The 21,882-nt window shown below is 25.1% G+C and overlaps 6 protein-coding genes across 6 annotated transcripts; all 6 read left to right on the forward strand.

The window, feature by feature from the left end:
• Positions 1-1,118: 1,118 nt before the first annotated feature.
• OCT59_016397 (uncharacterized protein) lies at positions 1,119-2,726 on the forward strand (the record flags this gene model as incomplete). The annotated part of the gene is made up of 1 exon (XM_025324192.1): positions 1,119-2,726. One exon carries the CDS (start codon positions 1,119-1,121, stop codon positions 2,724-2,726), a length of 1,608 nt encoding a protein of 535 aa, XP_025187503.1.
• Positions 2,727-2,973: 247 nt separating this feature from the next.
• OCT59_016398 (uncharacterized protein) lies at positions 2,974-5,589 on the forward strand (the record flags this gene model as incomplete). Its single annotated transcript, XM_025308994.2, has 4 exons — positions 2,974-4,952; positions 5,036-5,156; positions 5,223-5,294; positions 5,368-5,589. The coding sequence occupies 4 exons, from the start codon at positions 2,974-2,976 to the stop codon at positions 5,587-5,589; spliced, it is 2,394 nt and encodes a 797-aa protein (XP_025187502.2).
• Positions 5,590-6,033: 444 nt separating this feature from the next.
• On the forward strand, positions 6,034-6,526 carry OCT59_016399 (uncharacterized protein; the record flags this gene model as incomplete). Its single annotated transcript, XM_066132450.1, has 4 exons — positions 6,034-6,136; positions 6,206-6,281; positions 6,357-6,364; positions 6,426-6,526. 4 exons carry the CDS (start codon positions 6,034-6,036, stop codon positions 6,524-6,526), a joined length of 288 nt encoding a protein of 95 aa, XP_066003431.1.
• A 5,357-nt stretch (positions 6,527-11,883) lies between these two features.
• Positions 11,884-12,165, forward strand: OCT59_016400 (uncharacterized protein; the record flags this gene model as incomplete). Its single annotated transcript, XM_066132451.1, has 1 exon — positions 11,884-12,165. The coding sequence occupies one exon, from the start codon at positions 11,884-11,886 to the stop codon at positions 12,163-12,165; it is 282 nt and encodes a 93-aa protein (XP_066003432.1).
• Positions 12,166-14,042: 1,877 nt separating this feature from the next.
• OCT59_016401 (uncharacterized protein) lies at positions 14,043-14,774 on the forward strand (the record flags this gene model as incomplete). Its single annotated transcript, XM_066132452.1, has 1 exon — positions 14,043-14,774. The coding sequence occupies one exon, from the start codon at positions 14,043-14,045 to the stop codon at positions 14,772-14,774; it is 732 nt and encodes a 243-aa protein (XP_066003433.1).
• A 59-nt stretch (positions 14,775-14,833) lies between these two features.
• Positions 14,834-17,470, forward strand: OCT59_016402 (uncharacterized protein; the record flags this gene model as incomplete). Its single annotated transcript, XM_066132453.1, has 3 exons — positions 14,834-15,869; positions 16,010-17,054; positions 17,131-17,470. The coding sequence occupies 3 exons, from the start codon at positions 14,834-14,836 to the stop codon at positions 17,468-17,470; spliced, it is 2,421 nt and encodes an 806-aa protein (XP_066003434.1).
• Between the last annotated feature and the right edge of the window lie 4,412 nt (positions 17,471-21,882).

Consider the following 21,882-nt stretch of genomic DNA (forward strand, 5'->3'; position numbering starts at 1 on the left):
CACTTTTTTTTTAAAAAAAAAATAAAAAAAATTGAAAGAATAAAATGTAAATTACAAATATATAATAAGAATTAATATTAAATATTTTTAAATTCTCACTTATATATTACTTATCCCTTAAATGATAGCTATTGTTCTAAATTCCGCGGAATTTTCAGGATTTCCGCAGAGGATTCCATGGAATTTCATTATATTACAATTTAGATCGGCACATGAGTAGTGGTAAATCGCAGCCAAATTTAGCTGCAAAACACTTTAAGGGATAAGATAATACCTACACTGTATATATAGTATATCATTATTTATATATTATTGCAACTGCAAAAAATCTTTATATCTGTAATAACAGGTTATAATTATTCAGGTATGATATGATTTATACATATTTATTGTATTTATTGAATAGTCTTCAAACTACTATATTATAAATAAATAATTTTTTTTAATAGTATAAGATAATGCATATATTTTACATAGACTTCATAGTATAATATATTAGAAATAGTTTTTTAATACTATTATTAGTATATAATTTATTTATAATTATAATTGGAAAAATGCACCATTTGTAATTTATACATCCAAGTTTGCGGTTAACTAGTGACTATTACTCCGATCACATTTAATTGGTAGTTATCACGTATATTGTCAAAAATCATACTAATTTTGGATCTAATTATAAAAATTTCCTCTCTAAGCTCTGATTTGAATATGCAGTAAGACTGATCTAATAATATTGACACTGTTCATATGCAGTAATACTTTAAATATTTTAAGAGCCTTAATAACAAGCACTTTTTTAATCGGAGTTTACATAACAATTATTAGGGTAATATGGTGTCATGTGTATAAGATGCTAGTCGATCGTTTCTATATACACCTTAATTAAACGATTCTAAAAATGGAAAACTTATATTTATTATAAAGATCATTATATGATCATTATTTTTGCCATGAATACGATAGTGAACATAATTCAAAATTAGACCGATGGTATTTCGTATTTCTTAAATCATAGTTATTTTATCTCAATGTCATATAGGATGCTTATAAATCGATTGATTTTGTGCAATATAAAAATAACCTTTTTTTCTCAATTTCTTCAATAAAAAAAAAATATGACACCCATATTACCGTACGACGTTTTTCCAATTATAATTGGATACTTACAACATGATAGGAATACATTATTTTCATGTATTCTCGTTAATCGTACTATGTCGATACTAGGAATACCATTACTTTGGAAAAATCCATTTTCGAGCGATGAATCATATAATATGATTAATAATTATCAAACAGCTTTATTAATGAGAACATATTTATCATGTTTAACAGAGGAAGAAAGAAAATATTTAACGAATAAAGGAGTAAAAATTAAGAATTATCGAAAACCAATCTTTGATTACATCAGTTTTATGAAAGAAATAACAATTTGTGAAACATTATATGATTCAATTATTTGTTGGATCTTAATGGAATATTATGATTACACGAAAGAGAGATTAAATGATATTAAGAATTTTGAACAAAGTAATCAAAGTAATGAATATAAAATGCAATATACTTTAATAAATTCATTATATCATATTATTTTCAAAAAAAATAAGGTAAAATCATTAAAAATTTCTTTATATACTATAAAATTTATAGATACAATCGATTATCAATTTTTTATGAATACGAACATTTCATTATCAAATTTGAATAATTTAATCATAACATTAAAAGATAATAATTATAATAATAATAATGAAATAATAATAAATCAACAATCATTTGAATTCTTATTGGATATGATAAAAAAATGGTGTTATAATATTAAACATATTAAAATTATGAATTTATTAATATTTGATAATAAAAGAATACCTAAAATACAAGAAATAGTAAATCAACAAAAAAATCTTTTAAAACTTGAACTTTTTACATCATCAAATCAAAATAATGAAAATATTATAATTAATAATACTCTTAAAAGTTTAAGAGATAATAATAATAAATTTTTAACTGAAATAGAAATACATGATATTGATTTTTCGGATATTTCAATATTGGAAGGATTAATTAGTGTCAATTCTTTAAAATCATTATTATTATCTAGATGTAAAGGAATATCAATTGATAATAATTATTATATATTATATAATTCATTAATTATATTAAATAGATTAATATTTATTAATAATGAATTTTCATTAGAATTTATTATTTCAACTATTGGAAAATCATTAAAAGAATTGAAAACGAATCAATTAGATGAAGAATCTTCAAATTTCATTTTTCAAAATTGTTCAAAAACTTTAACACATTTAGAATTAGAGATTAATTTAAACGTACAAAATATATTTTATAATTTAATCAAAAATTTAAATTTAAATCATTTAAAAATCAATTGTTATAAAGAATCAACGGGAATAATCTTGAATGATTTAGGTTTTTATTTACCAAAAACTTTAAAATATTTAGGTTTAATTGGATTATTCAATTATAATATGAACCATTTAGAAAATCTATTATCAAATTGTAATATTGATCTGGAATCATTGGAAATTTATGGTTCAATTAATTATAACATTTTAACGATCATTTTGAATCAAATTATGAAGAATAAGAATATTAAATCGTTGATAATTGATAATAATTTAAATTGTAAGGATTGGAATGAACCAGAATTATCTTTATTAAATGACATTAGTAAATTAGTAATTATGGTAATTAGATAATAATTTATTTTTATTTCAATTTGAGGATCTATATTAAAATTCTTTTTGTTATGAAACGATTATAGTATATCGTATTGTTAATCATTTTCTTTTTATTTTATTAATATGGTAAAATCTTTCTTTTTAAGGATTTGATTAAATTTTTATTATGGAATTTATTTCAGTCAATCCAAATTATTATTATTATATATATATATAAATTTATAATAAACCAAAAAAAAATTATCGTACCTTTTTTTTTTTCATGATGTCGGATCGAAAACCTTCATCATCAAGTGGTTCGCAAAATCAATATGATATAGAAGAAGCAAGTGATATTGGTAATTATGAAAATTTTCATTTAACCGAAAACCAAATTAAAGTTCTTCGGGCATTTTGTGGAACTTTGATTGGTGAACTTAATGAGATAGAACTTATGATTTTACTCAACACGAATTCTTCGGTTGTAAAAAAATTTCCTGAAAAAGTTAAAGAATTTGGTAAATTTGATTTATCTCAACAGATTAATTTTACTGATAGAATAATTGACCGTTTGTTAAAATCCGCCCCTCCTTATAAATTAAAACAAATTAGTTCTGTTCTTAAAAATTTAAGTTCAACAAAGAAGAGTTTAATAAATAGTAAAATTTTAAGTATTCAAAAACCTTTTCATGAATTAACTCAAAAACAGAGAGAACATACTTTTATAAAATGGAGTACAAGTCAATACGCTTCCGTTCGAAAAATTTATAAGAGTTTTACTATGTTAATTTGTGCTACCTTTTGGTTAAATCCTTATAATTTTAATCCTGTTATCGGTTATCCTGGTGCTGATCCTGAAGCTAATGGTTCAAGGTTCTCTTCTCGTAATTTCCCTAAATATAATTTTCTTGAAATTTCTGATCATGATTCGGATATCAAAGAATTTGACACTATTATTATTGGTTCAGGTGCTGGTGGAAGTGTCGTTGCTGCTAGATTGGCTAGAATGGAAAATGTTTTGGTAATTGAAAAAGGTCATCATTATGATCAATGTGATCTATCTACTGAACAACAAGATGGTTATGATAAATTATATGAATTATCTGGTGGAATGCTTACTGATGATAGTAATATGTACGTTTTAGCAGGTTCTAATTTTGGTGGTGGTACTACTATTGGTTGGTCAGCTTTTATGGAACCACAATATTTCGTTCGTGAAGAATGGGCAAAAAATTTTGGTCTTCCTTATTTTATGGAAGATGAATATGGTAATGCTATGAAATATATTAATGCAAGACTTGGTACAAATACTATTAATATTATTCATAATCAAAGTAATCAAACTTTAATTAATGGTTGTAAAAAACTTGGTCTACATTCTGATAATATACCACAAAATACTGCTTCAATTACTCATCAATGTGGTTGGTGCTCATTTGGTTGTAAATATGGAGAAAAACAAAGTGCTACTATGACTTGGTTAAATGAAGCAAAATCTAATAATGCTAAATTTTTAAAAAATTGTTATGTTGAAAAAATTTTGATTGATAAAGATGGAAAATCTCAAAAAGTTATGGGTGTTGAAGTTATTATTAATAATATTAAAAGAGTTAAAATACATGCTAAAAGAGTTGTTGTTTCTGCTGGTGCAATTCATTCTCCTGCTTTATTATTAAGAAGTGGATTAAAGAATAAAAATATTGGAAGAAATTTACACGTTCATCCTATTGCTGCTGTTTATGGTGTTTTCCCTAACAAGGAAATTAAGACTTACTCTGGAACTATTATGTCCGCAATTTCTAACGCTACAGAAAATGTTGATGGAGAAAATTATGGTGCAAAAATTGTCGTAGGTTCTCATCATCCAGGTTTCATGTTTGCAAATTTTCCTTGGAAATCCAATTTACAACATAAACAACTCATGTTAGAATATAATAATATCGTACCTCTTATGGTTATTACACGTGATCGCGAAGGTGGAAGAATATTAACTGATGAGAATGGTAAACCAAGATTGGAATATAAACTTTCTCAACATGATTCCAAGAGTATGGTCGCTGGTTTATTAACTGCTGTAAGAATTTTGGCTGCTGCTGGTGCAACAAAAATTGGAACATGTCAAACTGTAATTGATGATTATATCGTAGAAAATGGTGTTAATCCTTTAAATGATCCTAAATTCGATCAATTCTTAAATAAAATCAAGAAAGTTGGTATTCCAACATATCAAACTTGTACTGGAACTATAGAACAAATGAGTTCTTGGTAATACAATCTTATATTTTTTTTTTTATATAGTATGAATTTATTTTCATTTTTTTAAAAAAAAATTCTCATTTTTTTTTTAGCCGTATGGGAGATGATCCAAATAAATCCGCAGTAAATCCCGTGGGTGAAGCATGGGAAGTTGAGAATCTCTACGTAGCCGACTCAAGTGTACTTCCTACTGCGACCGGAGTACCTTCAATGGTATGTTAAAAAGTAAATAGATCATTTTCAAATAAGTTAAAAATTATTAATATAATTATTTTATAGATGACAACGATGAATATAGCTCATTACATTTCAAAATGTATTCTTGACAAGAAAATTTTCACTGTTAAAAAGGTAATTTAAAAATTATCAAGATTTGATTGATCACTTTTTTGAAATAATTAATTTATTCATTCATTTTTAATAGAAACGAGGATCTATGTTACGACATCTTTCATTTAAAGATACAAGTTTTGAACCAAAATTAACAGATGATTTTCAAGAAAATACTGATTCTATTACTTTGGATAAGGATTATACCATAAAAGAAGTACCTACTTCGGACACGTCCACATCTAAGAAGGAAAAAATTGTAAAAAGATTGTCTCTTAATACTTTCACTTTAAAGGGCTTTCAGAAATCAGAATAATGATTAAAATATATAAATATATATCTGATATAGTAAAAACAATTTATTTTATAATTATCATTAATTAATAGTTATTAATATTAGTACATTATTGTCCCGATGTATCTTATTTAAAATGACGTTTCTTGCGAGGGATGTAAATTTTACAGAGTTAATACGTAATATATATATATAATAAAAAATATATTTCTAACATTACCCTGAAGAGCATTCCAGCATTTGAGACGATAAGTTCTTTATGGTCTCCATTACATATAAGAGTTGATTCGCATTTTTTTTTCTAACAAAAATTCTTCCCATCGATGCGCATGATGAGAGAGATTTACTGCGCCAAATTTTACTCATCTACCGTTCCATGATTTATACATGTACTGTATGATTATCCGTACGCAAGACAATCAGACTTAGAGCCGTGAATACGAAATTTCATCTTGTAACGTGAAAATGAACATTACCAAAACTCGTAATACATCTGTTAAAACTGATCAAAACCCTTCTCTGGAAAGAAATAACTCCACGGACTCAACTAACAAGAATCAAATACAAGGTATTGAGAGTACAATATTTTTTTTTTTCAAGTGTTATTAATATTGAAGTCATTAGAATTGATTTTTAGATGATTTGTCACCTGACGATTTTAGTGACTCTGAAGAGTCTTTAGCGATGACAATTGAACTACGTACATCGAAGAAGTAAATACATATAACTAAAATTATTATTAAATAATAGTTCTTTATATTAATATTTTTGATTTATCAATATTTTAGTTTCCTTTGTTAAGCGTGAAGAAAAAAATCAAACAACTTTACAATCAGATTCAATTCCTGTCTCTTCAGATGGAGATGGTGAAATTGAAGCATACGATCCTGATGATAAAGTTCCTAAAAATGTTACCGATAATGGCAACAGTGCTGAAGGAGATGATGGTGAATTATAAAAGAATTCTAGTTGAATTCTACAAATATTTTATCATCATATCCCTTAATAATTAAATTCTTTTTATTATTTTCGGTTTTATTATTCTACCCTATTTTTTTTTCTTTATTTTCTTTATTTTTATTATGTATTTATATTAATTTTTAAAAAAAAGAGTTGACCTTTTTTTTTGTAATTTTACATCCTTTCTAGAAAATTTTGTACTTAATAATAAAATTTAAAAAAAAAGATTTCTTGTTTTATATAAATAACTATCAATTAACATAAAAAAAAAAAGGTCTCAAAAATTTACAAGTGTATATAAAATTTAGATTCATTTCACGAAAATTTCTATTTCAATTCATGATAAGATCATAAACACTGATGATTTGGCTCAAATCAAGCCTGACTTTCAAACACTCAACATTAATAAATCTTGTGAAAATGTGAAAATTAGTAAATTGTAGTTTCATCATTTCACAATGAAAAAGTCAATATTATTCTCAACAAGATAAATAAAATAATCAACCGTTCAACAACTATTATTCTTTCCTACGATTCAATACCAGAATATTGACCACTTCTTTAACATCAATTTCATCATCGTCTGTGAATAGTCTGTAGGCTGTAGCGAAAAACATTGTAATGATCCATAAAACTTGTGAACGTGACGGTTTAATTAAGGTACGATGTTTTTAAAAAAATTTCTTTTTGTAATCGGACATTTTTATATTCAGAGTCTTCCGCTTTGAATGATAAATTTAAAAAATCGTTCCCTTCATCTACGTAAAAAAATTTAACACTTGTCAATATTCAGAAAATATTATAATGTGCAAGGGCTATTTCCTACATTTATCAATCCTTACCTCAGATGAGATTTTTTCAACCAATAATATTCAATAATATATATAATATTAAATTTAAACCAATAGAAATACATTCAACCTTAATCATTTTTTTTTTTTCTAAATTGAAAAAGACGAAACAGTCAAAACACCAATAAATTACTTATAAAACCAATCCAATTGTTAGAAATTGTTTTTGTTGCTATTTACTCAAATATGTGTTTGATACTAATATCCATTATTTGATAGTGATACTTGCGCTTTCGATAATCCAAATTCAACCTGAGTCCTGAGAGATCAATATATCAAGATTGATGTAATGAAATATTCAATGCATAATATGATAATGTAAAAAAATGTAAAGTCCATATCCATATAAAGTATGATTAATTTAATAATAAATTATATAAAGAATAAAAGAGAAAAAAAAAGCAAGTTTCCACTGGTAAAAAAATGATTTATCCTACACATATCTTACACATATTGGGTACTTAAAATGTAGAAAATCATACACAAATAATACACATATCATACACATATCGGGTACTAATATATATATCATACATATATCAGGTATCTGATAGGTATACTATATATATGTAACCCGATACCCCATGTGTATGATATGTGTATTATTCGTGTATGATTTTCTACATTTTGAGTACCCGATATATGTAAGATATGTGTAGGATATATGTAGGATAGACCATTTTTTTACCAGTGTTCGTGTGAAAGAACATAGTAAAATAAATTTTATCTTTAACAAAATAGAGTGCAATCAAAAAAAAAAGTTATAAAATTAAAGTTCTGTAAATCATGTATTACGGACAATTTTAAAAATTTTTACGAACCCTCAAAAATACACAGCAGATTAAATCTCGATTTGATCATGTACATTAGAGAGAAATTTGTCACGCATATACATAATAAATGCAGTACATTTTTATTGGTAAAAGAACTCTATTTTTTCTTTTTCTTAAAATAAGATCCGGTTGAAGATAGTACAATTATTAATTTGAAACTGAAATTGAATAAGAAAGATGTTTAAATGATTTAGATAATATTGAATCAGAATAGTATAAAACTTTATCTTTGGTATTATTTCGACAAGAATCTATTTTACTTCGAATGTATTAAATATTCAAAGGTAAGTATAAATTAACTTACCTTACAATGTGAATTTGATATAATAATTTTATCTGAATGGTTATTTATTTTTATCTTAGGTGAAACCCTTTACAATAGTAATAATATTCTATCAATATATAACAAAGAGTATAAATAAATTAACCGAACTATCTACTTTAATGTAAAGCCATTATTTACTAATGTAAATCCACTAAAATACAACTGCTTCATCTTGTAAATAGTATGTAAGCATTTATTTTTTGTATGTCAGGGTTGTACCCCAGCTTACTAGATTGTGACGTAACAAAAATCATAAAAGAAAATTTTTTTTCTAAATAAATTGCTATTAAAAGTTACTAGTTATGTGTAATTTTTGCTGCTCTGCAAGTTTACTTAGAGTGACAAAGGCAGTTTTAAATATCGTTATCGACTTATTTGACAAAAATATTTTCTTTCGCTAAATCTATTTTGGAAATGACGTAAAATCAATTTATATGCAAAGTCAAAATCGACATTCAAACTCTTTTTCCGAATCCTAAGTAGAGCAGATGAAATTACAACTACATTGTAAGTTTAAAAGCTTTTATGCCAAAGAAAAAAATCCTTAATGCCCTTTTTTTTAAATTGCCGCGCCATGAACCTGGCATACAAAAAAGTAGTGCAGACAGAATCGGGCACTTGAAATCTTGAATATTGCCAAAAGGTGCTTCGTTAGTATTTGAATTTATTGTGTTAGTATTTGAATCTATAGTATTTTTATCATGTTCATTTCCCGAAATCATTTTCTTAGAAATAACTATTATCTCCAGTTACATCTCTGGTTGAGAGAAGGTTTGCTATCGTTGATATCATACCTTAATTTTGCTATCTCAGCTTTAATCTCAGATTCGAGTTTAGTGGTAACTGCATTAGTCTTTTTCTCTTTAACTTAATAATCCACTATAGTTTTCTCTATCTCATTGCTTCTGGCTTTAAGCTCCCATCTCAAGTCTATTTTCTCAGCCTTAACATTAGTTCAGGAATCTCAGCATTCTCCTTCCTAAGTTTGGCAATTTCAGCTAAGAGCTTGACATTTAATTCTCTTAGTTAATCAGTGGATTGCTTGTTTGATAATATTTTATATACAAGATGGTATAGATAAAAAATGAGGTAATATCCTCATCAGAATTATTATTTTATTGATATAGAAAATAAATTACAAAATTCGATAATACATAAACTTATTTACAAAGTGAAATAGAGTTTCTATACTAATGCCTGTTGATGTTTTGTTCATATTAGCTATTTATATCACATTCCAACACTAACTCTAATCCAATTTCATTTGTTCCTAAAATTGATATTTGTGCATAGAACATGCAGATTCAGAAATAAATTAACAGCATTTGCCTTAGTAAAACTCATCTTTACTTAGCACTTTTTTAAAAAAATTGAAAAACTAAGAAAAATATATGTGAAGTAGAAAGTTTATCAGTGTTCCCTACCTAATAAGGTCCTGAGCAAAAAAAATAGATATTAGCCTCTGCAAGCTCTGAATCGCTTCCTTGCTAATGTGAAAAAATATATTTCATTCATACCTTAATTGTGAAATGTTTTGTCCGTACTTCAATAATTTTTTCATTAACACTTCTTTCAAACTACGAGTAAAGAAAAAAGGAAAAATCTTTACATCATAGAGCGTTACTGCGCTTTATTAATTTATTTTTAATTAGTCAATACGGGTCATATACATCACATGATCGAACACTGGCTTTAAACATACCCAAATCCCAAATGGGCGTACAGCCACTCATGTGACCTAAAATGATGTAATATTAATTACCTTTTTTTAATAAATACCCTGAGAATTTGTCAGAGAATCAAAATCTAATTAATCATTTTTTTTTACTATGCTCTATATTATATATGTCACTACAAGCTACCAAAAGTTTATGCAAGAGTCTATCAATCTATAGTCACAATGTATTCAGAAAGGTATATAAAGTAAAAACTAATCGCTTCACAGGAACAAAATGATGTTGTCACTTCATTGTTTGATTCTAGGACAAGCTTCCGCAAAAAGTTTCACTGAAAACATTGGCAAGAAATATTATGACGATAGAAATGTTGAAATCGAATTTTCTAAATTGAGTGTTTCACACCTTAAAGAGATGCTTAGAGTTCTGAATGGGTCAGGTCAGGTCAGGTTATATCAGGTTGTCTGTTTGACCTGACCTGACCTGAAACCTGAACTTTTTTTTTTAATATAATATTATGAAAAAAAACGTTTTAGCAACGTTTTTTATTAAAATATTGAAAAAAAATATTGCAAAACGTTTTTTTTAATATAACATTATGAAAAAAATGTTTTCGCAACGTTATTATTGAAATATCAAAAAAAAAACGTTACGAAACATTTTTTTAATATAATATTATGAAAAAACGTTTTCGCAACGTTTTTTTCTCGAAATATTGCGATTCAACATTTTTATATTAAAATCATATAAAAAAGTGAATCCCAATACTGCAATTCACTTTTTTTATATAGAATTAATATAAAAAAAGTGAGTTGCGATATCGCAACTCACTTTTATTATATAAAATCAATATAAAAAAGTGAATCGCAATATCGCAACTCACTTTTATTATATAAAATCAATATAAAAAAGTGAATCGCAATACCGCAACTCACTTTTTTTATATAGAATCTATATAAAAAAGTGAATCGCAATACCGCAACTCACTTTTTTTATATAGAATCTATATAAAAAAGTGAATCGCAATACCGCAACTCACTTTTATTATATAGTAGAATCAATAGTTTCAGGTCAACAGGTCAATTAGGTCAGGTCAATCTTCATACCTGACCTGAATTTTTTTCAAAAATCTCATACCTGACCTGAATTTCAGGTCAGGTCAGGTTACCTGAATTTGGCTGACCTATTTGGAGCTCTAATATATGTATTATTTATCTTTATATAGATTCATTTATAATATGCTTTTCTATTTTGCAAAAAAGAGTAGAATGTTTTTATTTTACAGTTTCTACTTTTTAAATAAAAACTTATTATTATTCATATATTTTATTATATTAGTATTCTTTTAGACAAACTAGATAATAGATATAAAGAATTTGTATCCTTATATTTTATCTGAAAATCTTTACTTTTAAATGAAATTTATGGTAAGTTTAATATTTCTTTATCCAGTTAATATAATATTTCTAGTAAGTTTATATAAAAAAAAGAGATTTACCGTATTTGGCGGTAAATAAGCACCCTTTTTTTGCTATAGGGGTGCTTAGTTTTGGGGTACTTTTCTTGTGCTAGTAACTATGATCGTTTGTGCAACAAATTAAATATGGTATGATACTTGCATTGCTCCCGGTACTCCTTGTAATGTGAGATAACGCGTACCTATTAAAATCATGGTTGCTAAAACCACCAAATGTAGACGAGTTAGACAAGCTGCCAAATATGAACAAGATAAACTAGCTGTAAAACGTAAACGAGTTAGACTAGCCGCCAAATATGAACAAGCTAAACTAGCCACCAAATGTAGACAATCTAAACGTAAAAAAGCTTCCACAAGCAAACGCAGTTCATACTCTATCAAGCAGAAAAAACAAGTTGTAGCTTACGCTAAGTCAAACGGAAGAAATGAAGCGGCAAGGCATTTTCAACTTAACAGTAGTATGGTTGGTCATTAGATCAAAGCTAGCGAAAAGTGGACAACCGAGACAAGGAGATACACCATGAAAGTTAGTTCTGGCTGAAAAGCTTTTTATCCTGAAGCTGAAAAGAAATTATATAACTGGATTATTGAACAGTGAAAGCAGGGATTAGCTGTGACCTATACAACTGCAAAAATTACCATGTTTAACATTTTGGAAGAACCAGAAATGATTGCGCTTTACGGTAATTCTACAGAAAAGTTTAAGGCATCATTTCGTTAGTTAACCTTGTTCATGAAAAGGTACAAATTGTCTTTGCGTCGACGTATAAAAATCTCCCAAAAACTTCTGAAGCAAACTGAAGAATTATTGGAAAAATTTTAGCAATTCGTCACCCGCCTTAGAATTCAAAAGTCTTTCAAATTTAGTAATATTTTCAATATGGACGAGACTCCAGTTTGGTTTGATATGGTGAGAAATTTCACTATTAACGCAATAGGTAATAAGACGGTTCATATTCGTGGAACAAGTAACGAAAAAAATTGCTTTACCATTGTCTTAATTTGCGCTGCCGGCAAGTTTCATTTTTTTACCTGATTTTACATGAAAATTTAAAAGATTCTCTTAAATTGTCAGTAAAATCAAAGGATTGTACTGGTTAATGATTAATTCTTCATTACAGATGGAAGCAAGTTACCTCTGATCTGTATTTTTAAAGGAAAGAGGAAACCTCGTGGTGAACAATTTCCTGATGGCATTATAGTTTGGTTTCAAGAGAACAGTTGGATAGATGCAAATATAATGAAAAAATTATATTGATTACCTTGTTGAGGAAGTTGATAAAACCGAGCTTCCAAAAATGATGGTATACTATTCCTTTAGGGGCCATTTGGAAGAGTCTGTGAAAAAGAAGTTTTGTGAAAATAGTTTCGATTTAGCGGTGATTTCAGGAGGATTGACAAGTATTTGTTAACCTCTAGATGTAGTAATAAATAAGTCGTTTAAAGACAATTTTCATAGGGAGTGGCACTTATGGATAGCAAATGGTGGTGCTAGACAAATCGCGGCTGGAAACCTGTGACGTGCTAGATTGAGTGAAGTTTGTGGGTAGGTAAAACGTTTGTGGAATAACATCTCTGATGAAGTAATTATTCGGTCTTTTAAAAAATGTGGAATATCGAATTCTTGAATGAATTGGAAGATATAGAGAATAATGATGTTAATGAAATTATCAAAGAAGGAGACGAGGAACTTGTGATCGAAGTACATGAAAATTTGGTTGATACAGCAAGGCTACAAGCCAAGTATTTTTAAATTGAATTTTTTTTAAAAATTAAAGTATTAATTGCAGCTCATAATCATGTATTTTTCCTAAGAAAATTTCCGAAATTTTCGGAATTCCGTGCAATCCGAAAGTAAATAATTTTACCCCTGAGAATCACCCTTTTTGGATTTAAACTGTGGCTTGTATGTTTATGTTTATCAAATATCTATTATATTGTTAAAATAAATACACACAGACCACATTCCTTTCGTGAGAAAGTAGATTTTACGATAACTAAGGAAAAGGAGGTAATACTATGAAATTACTTTTTTTTAATACTTTGTAGCATGCTAATTTATCTTGATTTGCTTTTCATGACGCAATGAAAAAATGTCAATTTACTTTTTTAACGTAATGAAAAAAATGTGAATTTACTTTTTTTTAATATTTCGTAATATGTTAAAATAACAAATCTAAAGATTTATTTTTGTACCTAAATAAAACCTGCTTTTAAAGTTTATAGCGCTATACTATAAATATGATAAATTTCTAATGCAAAAAATTTTTAACTTCGTAAAACTTTGTAAATTTATTTTACAAATTTACTGTATTTACTATCGTTCGAATATTTTTATATAAACCAAATAAAATGGAATCTATTACTGCTACAAATACTTTACACACTATTTTTAATTTTCTTGATAGAAATGATATTACACTTAGCGAGGTTATTAATTATGGCGTTCAATTTGATAGCGCTGATATATTACCCAATAGTTTTGATATTAATGAAGAGTGGGATGATGATAAGCAAGATTACGAAGCAATGAAATTGCTCCCAGAAAAATATAAAGATTGTGTTTGTATAAGATCAACTCCCGATGGAAACTGCTTTTTTAATAGTGCTTCTTTAATTGTATTTGGAAATGAAAATTTTAATATTCAGTTGCGATTAGCTGTAATGGTTGAATTAATGATACACTCCCAATTTTATTTGCAACAAAAAATTTTTGAACAGGATATTATTTATCGGGAAGAAGCATTGAATAGTGGAAATAGTAGAATTATAAATAATAATTATGGTTTTAAGAAAGAGAGCGAATATATTTCAGAATTAAAATTGATGTGTAAACCAAATTCCTGGAATTCTATGATAGCATTTTTTGGACTAGCATCGGTATTACATAGACCAATTGAGTCTCTTTTTCCAAATACGAATAATAAATTTATGAACCAGATTTATAATCGCATAATTTTACCAAGACAAAATACGAAAGATTTGCCTAAATGTATTATTATGTGGAGTTCCTGTTCCGCAAAACAATTTCAAATGACTTACCAAGCAAATCATTTCGTACCAGTTTTTAAAAGAAAAAAATAATTTTATACAAGACTTACCATTCTCACAAAATAATTTTATTGATTTATCTATCGTTAAAGATGATGAATTACTTGTTATGCAAAATTGTTTATCTATCGCTAAAGACAAAGAAGCCTGTTTATGATGAAATTAAGTGTGAAGATTATAATTATAATTTCCAATCGGTATATAATGATGATGATGATAATTATCAATCCTCTATCAAGAATGATCATCAATTGCAACCCGTTATTGAAAATGATAAAAGAAAACAAAATCAAAACTTAGCAGGATTATTTATGGGTATTGATAGTTCATTTATACCTAATGTTGAAAATATTAATGGCTATTTAATTTATCAAGAAGCTAAAGATTTTCAATTTACAATTACTCGAAAAGATGCATTAGATAAATTAATTTTATGCGTTATTGATGATCAAGAACCCAATTATTATTGGAGGTCGTGGCAAGTTAGCAATTATTATTTGGTTGAATTACTCAGAAAACAGTCAGAATTCCCACCACAAATATCCATAACTGTTAAAAAAACATATGAATCAAACAAAATTCTAACAAAGTATTGTTATTGTGGTGGATGTAATATAAATGAAAAGGTTACGTTTAAAATAGCAATTAATAAACTTGATTTAATTAGTTCTGAAAATTTAGTCAATATTTCTGTAATATTTTCACTTAATAAAAACCAATGTAAGCACTTAGAAGGAAAAACATTTGGACAATGTCGTGGGTTATCTAGACAGAAATTAATGGAATTTGATTGTAAATCACCTCGTAATATTCGAAAGCAAATTTTATCAACTGTTAAAAGTGAAATTAGATATACTGGTAATCGACAAGGTATACCATCAGCCAATTCTGCAAGGATGATCAATTCGGCTAAAAAAACAAACAAACAGCTAGGTTATAATTTATGTGAACGACTTCATGCAGCAATTTTAGATATTAACAGAAAAGAAAAAGATGAATTTCTTAGAATAAATGGTTCAAAATCTGCAGTTAAACGCCGGATATGGGGCTTTATTCAAGAACCTATTCAAACTCAACCATTATCAATACCAATATTTAATGAAGCTGCAATTGTTTACTATCATGATCGTATGCTGAAAATCCAGGAATTTTTCTAGATTATACGGGACAATTAGTAAAGTCAATTCCATATTGTCTCACAAGTATAAATAATACTACAGAAAATTACAAGAGAATCTTGAATGCATTTTTTACAATGCCATTATTAGGTAAAAAATCAGATGCGCCTCCAGTAGATGTATTTGAACTTGTAACTAATGATCTATCTGCTAATAATCTTCAGCATTATTTACACATTTACCGACAAAAAGAATTACAATTATTTAATTCTAATTCAGTTCCCTACTTAATAAATACTGATTGTGCACGTAATTTACTGGTTGCAGTATTAAAAGAATATAATAATGAAACTCCAGAACAATATTTTAATAGAATTATTAATACTATTATAACAAATGAAGAATTTGATAGTTCAAAAGTATTGGTTGGATGGTGTTATGGTCATGCTATAAGGGCAGTGCGCCATCACATTAGATCAAAGAAATTTACAATTGAAGAAGGTGGTAGTAGAGAAATTTTAGCAAAATTTGCTATGCGAGTATGGAATTCAGTAAGAGTAAAAGAGAATATTGATGAAATAGAAAATGAAATAGATAGATGGGAATGGTTGATGATACAAAAAAATTTAGAATTAATTAATAAAAGGGTGTCGTTAATTAAAAAAAATAGATTTCGTGACAATTTTGGTGAAATAAGTTTACATGATTTGCCAAGTATAGATTTTGAATCAAATCAGAATCTCGAAGATCTAGATTTAGCAGTATATCCACAAAATTTACCACTAAATTCTGACAAAATAAATAATACTTGGACGTATACTATTATGGGCGATCCTTTATTAAAAATCATACAAAATTATAATAGTTACGAACTATTGATATTACAACTGGGTATAAATATTAATGTACAACTAGATATAACAACACAATCAATTATAAATCCTTTCTATAGTATCAATTTAAAGAATTATCTAGAAAGATTTTGGTGGAAAACAATTATTTTGTGGAGTAACTTAATTCCAGCAATAAAAAACAGAACCAGGCGTACAACAGCGACTGTTGAGGTAGAAAATAATATAGTTAAAAATTTTGATATTGGTAAAAAAAATCTCCCAATTGATGAATATATTTATGTTCGTACTCAAACCTTAAAATCAACACAAAACTTAATTGCTGAGAGGTTAATGTGTAGAAGGTAAAAGTTTTGCATCTTATTTAATAATAATGATAATAAAATAATTATTCTGATACTAAATAATTATATAATCTAGTTTTGGCCAACAGAATCAAGATCAAAATGAATTGAACGAGCAATGGCAACCCAAAAAGAAACGAACTTTTACAAATGAAGAATCAAGAATAATAAAAAATTTTAAAATAGTTATGGATTATAGAAAAAATACTGATTCCCCAAGTCAATACAGAATAGCTCGTGAAATACGAGAAATTTCAACACAAAATATCGGTTTTAATCAGTCTATGGTATCTCGTTTGTACAATGGTATTGATATTCCTAAATGTGATAGAACAATAACGGCAATTAACAACTGGATTGATAAAGAGTTGGAAAAGAAGGAAAATCAAGAGAATTTAAATAGAGAAATTATCTAGAATTTTTGAGATAACGTTTATTACAATATTTTTTTTGTTGCGTTGCATTAATAAAATAAATGACTAAGTCTTTATTAAGACTAATTGTACATATACTTTATTAAATTAACAATTTTCTGATCTCCAATAAACAAACAAAATTCTAATATAAAATAATAAAAATAAATTGAGACGCGTCAAATAAAAAGAACCATACCTTAGAATGAACATTTCGCCCAGACAAATAAATTAAGGTGTCAGCAGAAACACTAAATTACGTAAAAAAACATAAGAGTAATGGCAATAATAAAATTTTGTATTTAAATATATATAAAACTAAATAAAAGTAAATAACTCATGACCGAAATTTTTTTTTTTTTACTTCATATCGTACGAAAGAAAAAAAAATGTTGTACAGCTTTTTTTATTTAAACTGTTTATTTGGTTAATTAAATGTCTATACGCGAAGCCACAGTTTAAATCCAAAAAGGGTGATTCTCAGGGGTAAAATTATTTACTTTCGGATTGCACGGAATTCCGAAAATTTCGGAAATTTTCTTAGGAAAAATACATGATTATTTGCAGCTCTTTATCATACTTTAAAGATTTGAAACGATCATCTTGAAAGATGATCCTTTTTTCGAAATTGAGTTAAATTTTGCCATGCATAATAGCAAATTTGTTGATTTTAACAAAAATGATTGGGTGTAAATAATTCGTGATGTAAATTTTATAACTAAGCCACTATTAATAAATAATTTGTGAAACCGTTATTTGTAATTAAACAGTGATAAATATTATTGTGAACCATTTTGGCTGATTTTCTGATAGGGTGCTTATTTTTGGTATTATTTAAAATGTGAGAATGCTTATTTTTGGGGGGGATGCTTAATATCAGCAAAATATGGTATTATTTTTCATAATAAAATGTATTCATATATATCTAGTCAAATCATATTTTACTATAAATTCATACTTTTTATTAAGGCTGACATAATTTTTTTCTTTATATTTACTAAAATCTACTCAATTACTTCTAATAATAATAAATTTTTATTTATTAAACTTATTATCAGATATTTTTTTTTTATTTTAAAAAAGTAATACATTTTTTTATTTAATTCATTTATTATATAAATATTTTAAATATTCTAGCACATTAACATAAAAAATTTTTTCTTTAGAAATGTTATTATACTGAATATATTATGCAAAATATTCTAATCATTAAATTTAAAATTAATTTTGTGAAGTTTTTTATCATTTTATTTAACATGTTTTTAAAATAGATTATATATTATAATAAGATTTAGATAGAATAATGTAAAGTTTAAGCTAATTATAGAATATTTATTTTTGATATAAACTTTGAAATATTTTTCAGTTGTAGTATTCTTTTTTAAAATTGTATTAGATAAGATTTTTCTTTGCTATGCATTAGCATTTAAAGATTGCAAATCTTTATATTTTTTGTAAAATAATTACATTTGAATAATAATAAGAAAGCTACAATTACCAGCTTTCTATATATATTCATTAATTATATTATACTTATCTATTAATTATTAATAGCTAAAAATATTAATAATATAGTATTTAATTACTTTACATATTTGCTTAATTATTATAGTATTTATTTCTTTTAATATTCTTTAATAATATTTATTTATGTGATAAATAGGCAAATCTACATTATTATTAAATTTACATTTTTTTAAGTAATAATAAAACTCTGCCTACTTATAATAAAGGTCACCATAACTCTAAGGTAAAATCACTAAGAAAAAAATTTTAATAATTCTACTATAAATAGATAAATTATATTTAAAAAAGAAAATGTTACACTGCATTATTATGATTTTTTTCCTTTTAAATCAATTAACCAATAATATTAAGAATTGGAGTAAGATAAAATTACTACATAGTAAATTTGAAATTTTTTCCAGAGACCTTTATTAGAAGTAAGCGAGGTTCTGTAATAATATATAAAACTATTTTTTTGGTTTTAGAATAAAATTTTCTAAAATAAGGCTAAACATTAATAGTTATATATTTGGAAATTTTAAAATATTTTGAATAGAAAATTTTGAGAAACGATTAATCGTAATCAATTTTAGAATCGATTCTAATCTCTAGTATCTGGGTATTAGGTTATTATTATCTTATTTTATGATCAAAATAAATTTATAATACATCAGATAAATAAGATAAAGATTTATTTATAACTTACTTTAGAATTACAATAATTTCCATTTTTTAGTATATATATATTTTTTATTAAAACTAATAATATTAAAAAAAAAAATTTTAAAAATAATTAATAATTTGTTAAACTAATAATTATTAATTGACGATCCGCGAGTTAACTAGAGAAATTACATATAAAATTTGACGCAAATCATATACTAATTTGTCGTAATACGCCGACTTTAATGATTTCGATGTAACAAAAACTATAAAGCATAGTTTACTAAAAATAACACAAACAATAAAGTAAATGTCACACTTTTATTTTTCAAAGCTACAAAGTGTAAAACTTTTTTTTGACAAAGTTTACCTTAGAAGCACGCGGCATTTACTATGTTATTAGGTAAACTAAGGTTTTAAAAGTACAAATTATGGAAATATTTTTATATTTCACTAAACTTTCATGCATATTGCTTTATTTTTGATATATTTTATTAGTAAACTATGCTGTAATAACTTCTAAACCGACAAATTCAAGACTTTTTTACACTCATTATACAAGTGATACTTGTATTTGATTAAAACTAGTTTTTTATTTTTCAAATCTCGTCATCTTTAGAAATTAGACTTTTTTCCAATGTTACATTATGGTTTTTTTTGCATGAGATTGGTGAGAAAACTGTGGAAAACTATTTCATTAAAGCAAAATGGCGTTATTTAAATATTTGGCTAGAGAAATTCATGAACAACCCCACATTCGGAAATGCGGCTTTTAATTAATAAATTTCCGTCAAATTTTATTATCGTTTTCACTACACTTATTCATGGATACCAATTAATATAATAATTATATTTTATATTATAATACTTAAATATTACAATATATATTTTATTTAAGTTTTAAATTTTTTTTATTTTGCAGTATTTATAATATTTACAGTATAAAAAAAAAATAAAATAATACTAATTAAATTTTTTTTACTTATTTTTAAGAATGTTAAGTAATTTTAATTAAATTAATTTAAATTATAATTTTTGTAAAAATACTATAATGTTAAATAATGTTACTACTAATAGTATATTTTAATAAAATCAATATTTTTTATAATTTTTAATAATATTTTATTACTTAAAATAAATTTTTTTTTTTATGAAATTTTTGGTTTTAATTTTAGTTAAAAATTACAATTTGGTAGATTTTAAAATGCCAATTTATAATTTTAACTAATATTAATTACAAAAATTTTAGTAAATATGTTAATAATCACCTCTGATCTCAAGGTGACAGGTTAGTCTTTTCCTTCGAAAGGGACCTTTATAAAGAAAAAAAAAAAAAAAGTAAATATGTTAATAAATATTGATTTAATATTAATTATAATAAAGATTTTGAAATTTTTATCAAAAAAAAAAAAAATAGTAAAGTAAAAAAATTAAAAATTAAAATTTTGCATTTTTTTTAAAAAAAAATTTTAATTTATATGAGATATTTATAGATTTCATACTATATGTATGTATGTATTATATGACTTTATTAAAAGTTATATAAAAAAAAATTAATTTTTAAAAAAAATATATAATATATGTATTTACAAATTCTTTGTTTTTTTTGTTAAATTTAATTCTGCCTAATATTAAATAATCAGCATAGACAATTTACTTATTTGAAAACCTGTATTTTGAATACTTTGTATAGTACAAATAGAATTTGTTTTTTAAAAATTATCTAAAAAAATAGCCTTTTAATTTTAGACAAATTTATATAAATAAAATAACTGTTTATTAATATATATAGTTAATTATTTAATTTAATATTTATAATCTTATAAAATTTAGAAAATTGAATAAATGAAAACTGAAAACCGCCAGTAAAAAATAATAATAATTACTTTTGGTAGTATTTTAATATTCTTAAAATATAAAAATAAATAATTCTTTTACTATATCATTAATCTATTAAACATTATTTATTTTTTTAATTTTTAATATATATTAATATATTAATTATTATAATAATTGTTACATATTAGATAGATATCTGGATATATATTTGTATTATTTTGTATGTAATTATATAATTTTTTATCTATTATAACAAATTATTTAAAATTTGTATTATATTAGTTATTTTAAAAAATTTTTTTATATAAATTTATAATAGTTTAAAAATAGTTTAGGTTTTAGAATTTATAGTTTAAATTTTATTTTATAAATATTTTTTATAATTGAATATGAATATAATGGCCATT

The sequence above is a fragment of the Rhizophagus irregularis genome, chromosome 24 (assembly GCF_026210795.1).
Source record: "Rhizophagus irregularis chromosome 24, complete sequence".
NCBI classification, from domain to species: Eukaryota; Fungi; Glomeromycota; class Glomeromycetes; order Glomerales; family Glomeraceae; genus Rhizophagus; species Rhizophagus irregularis.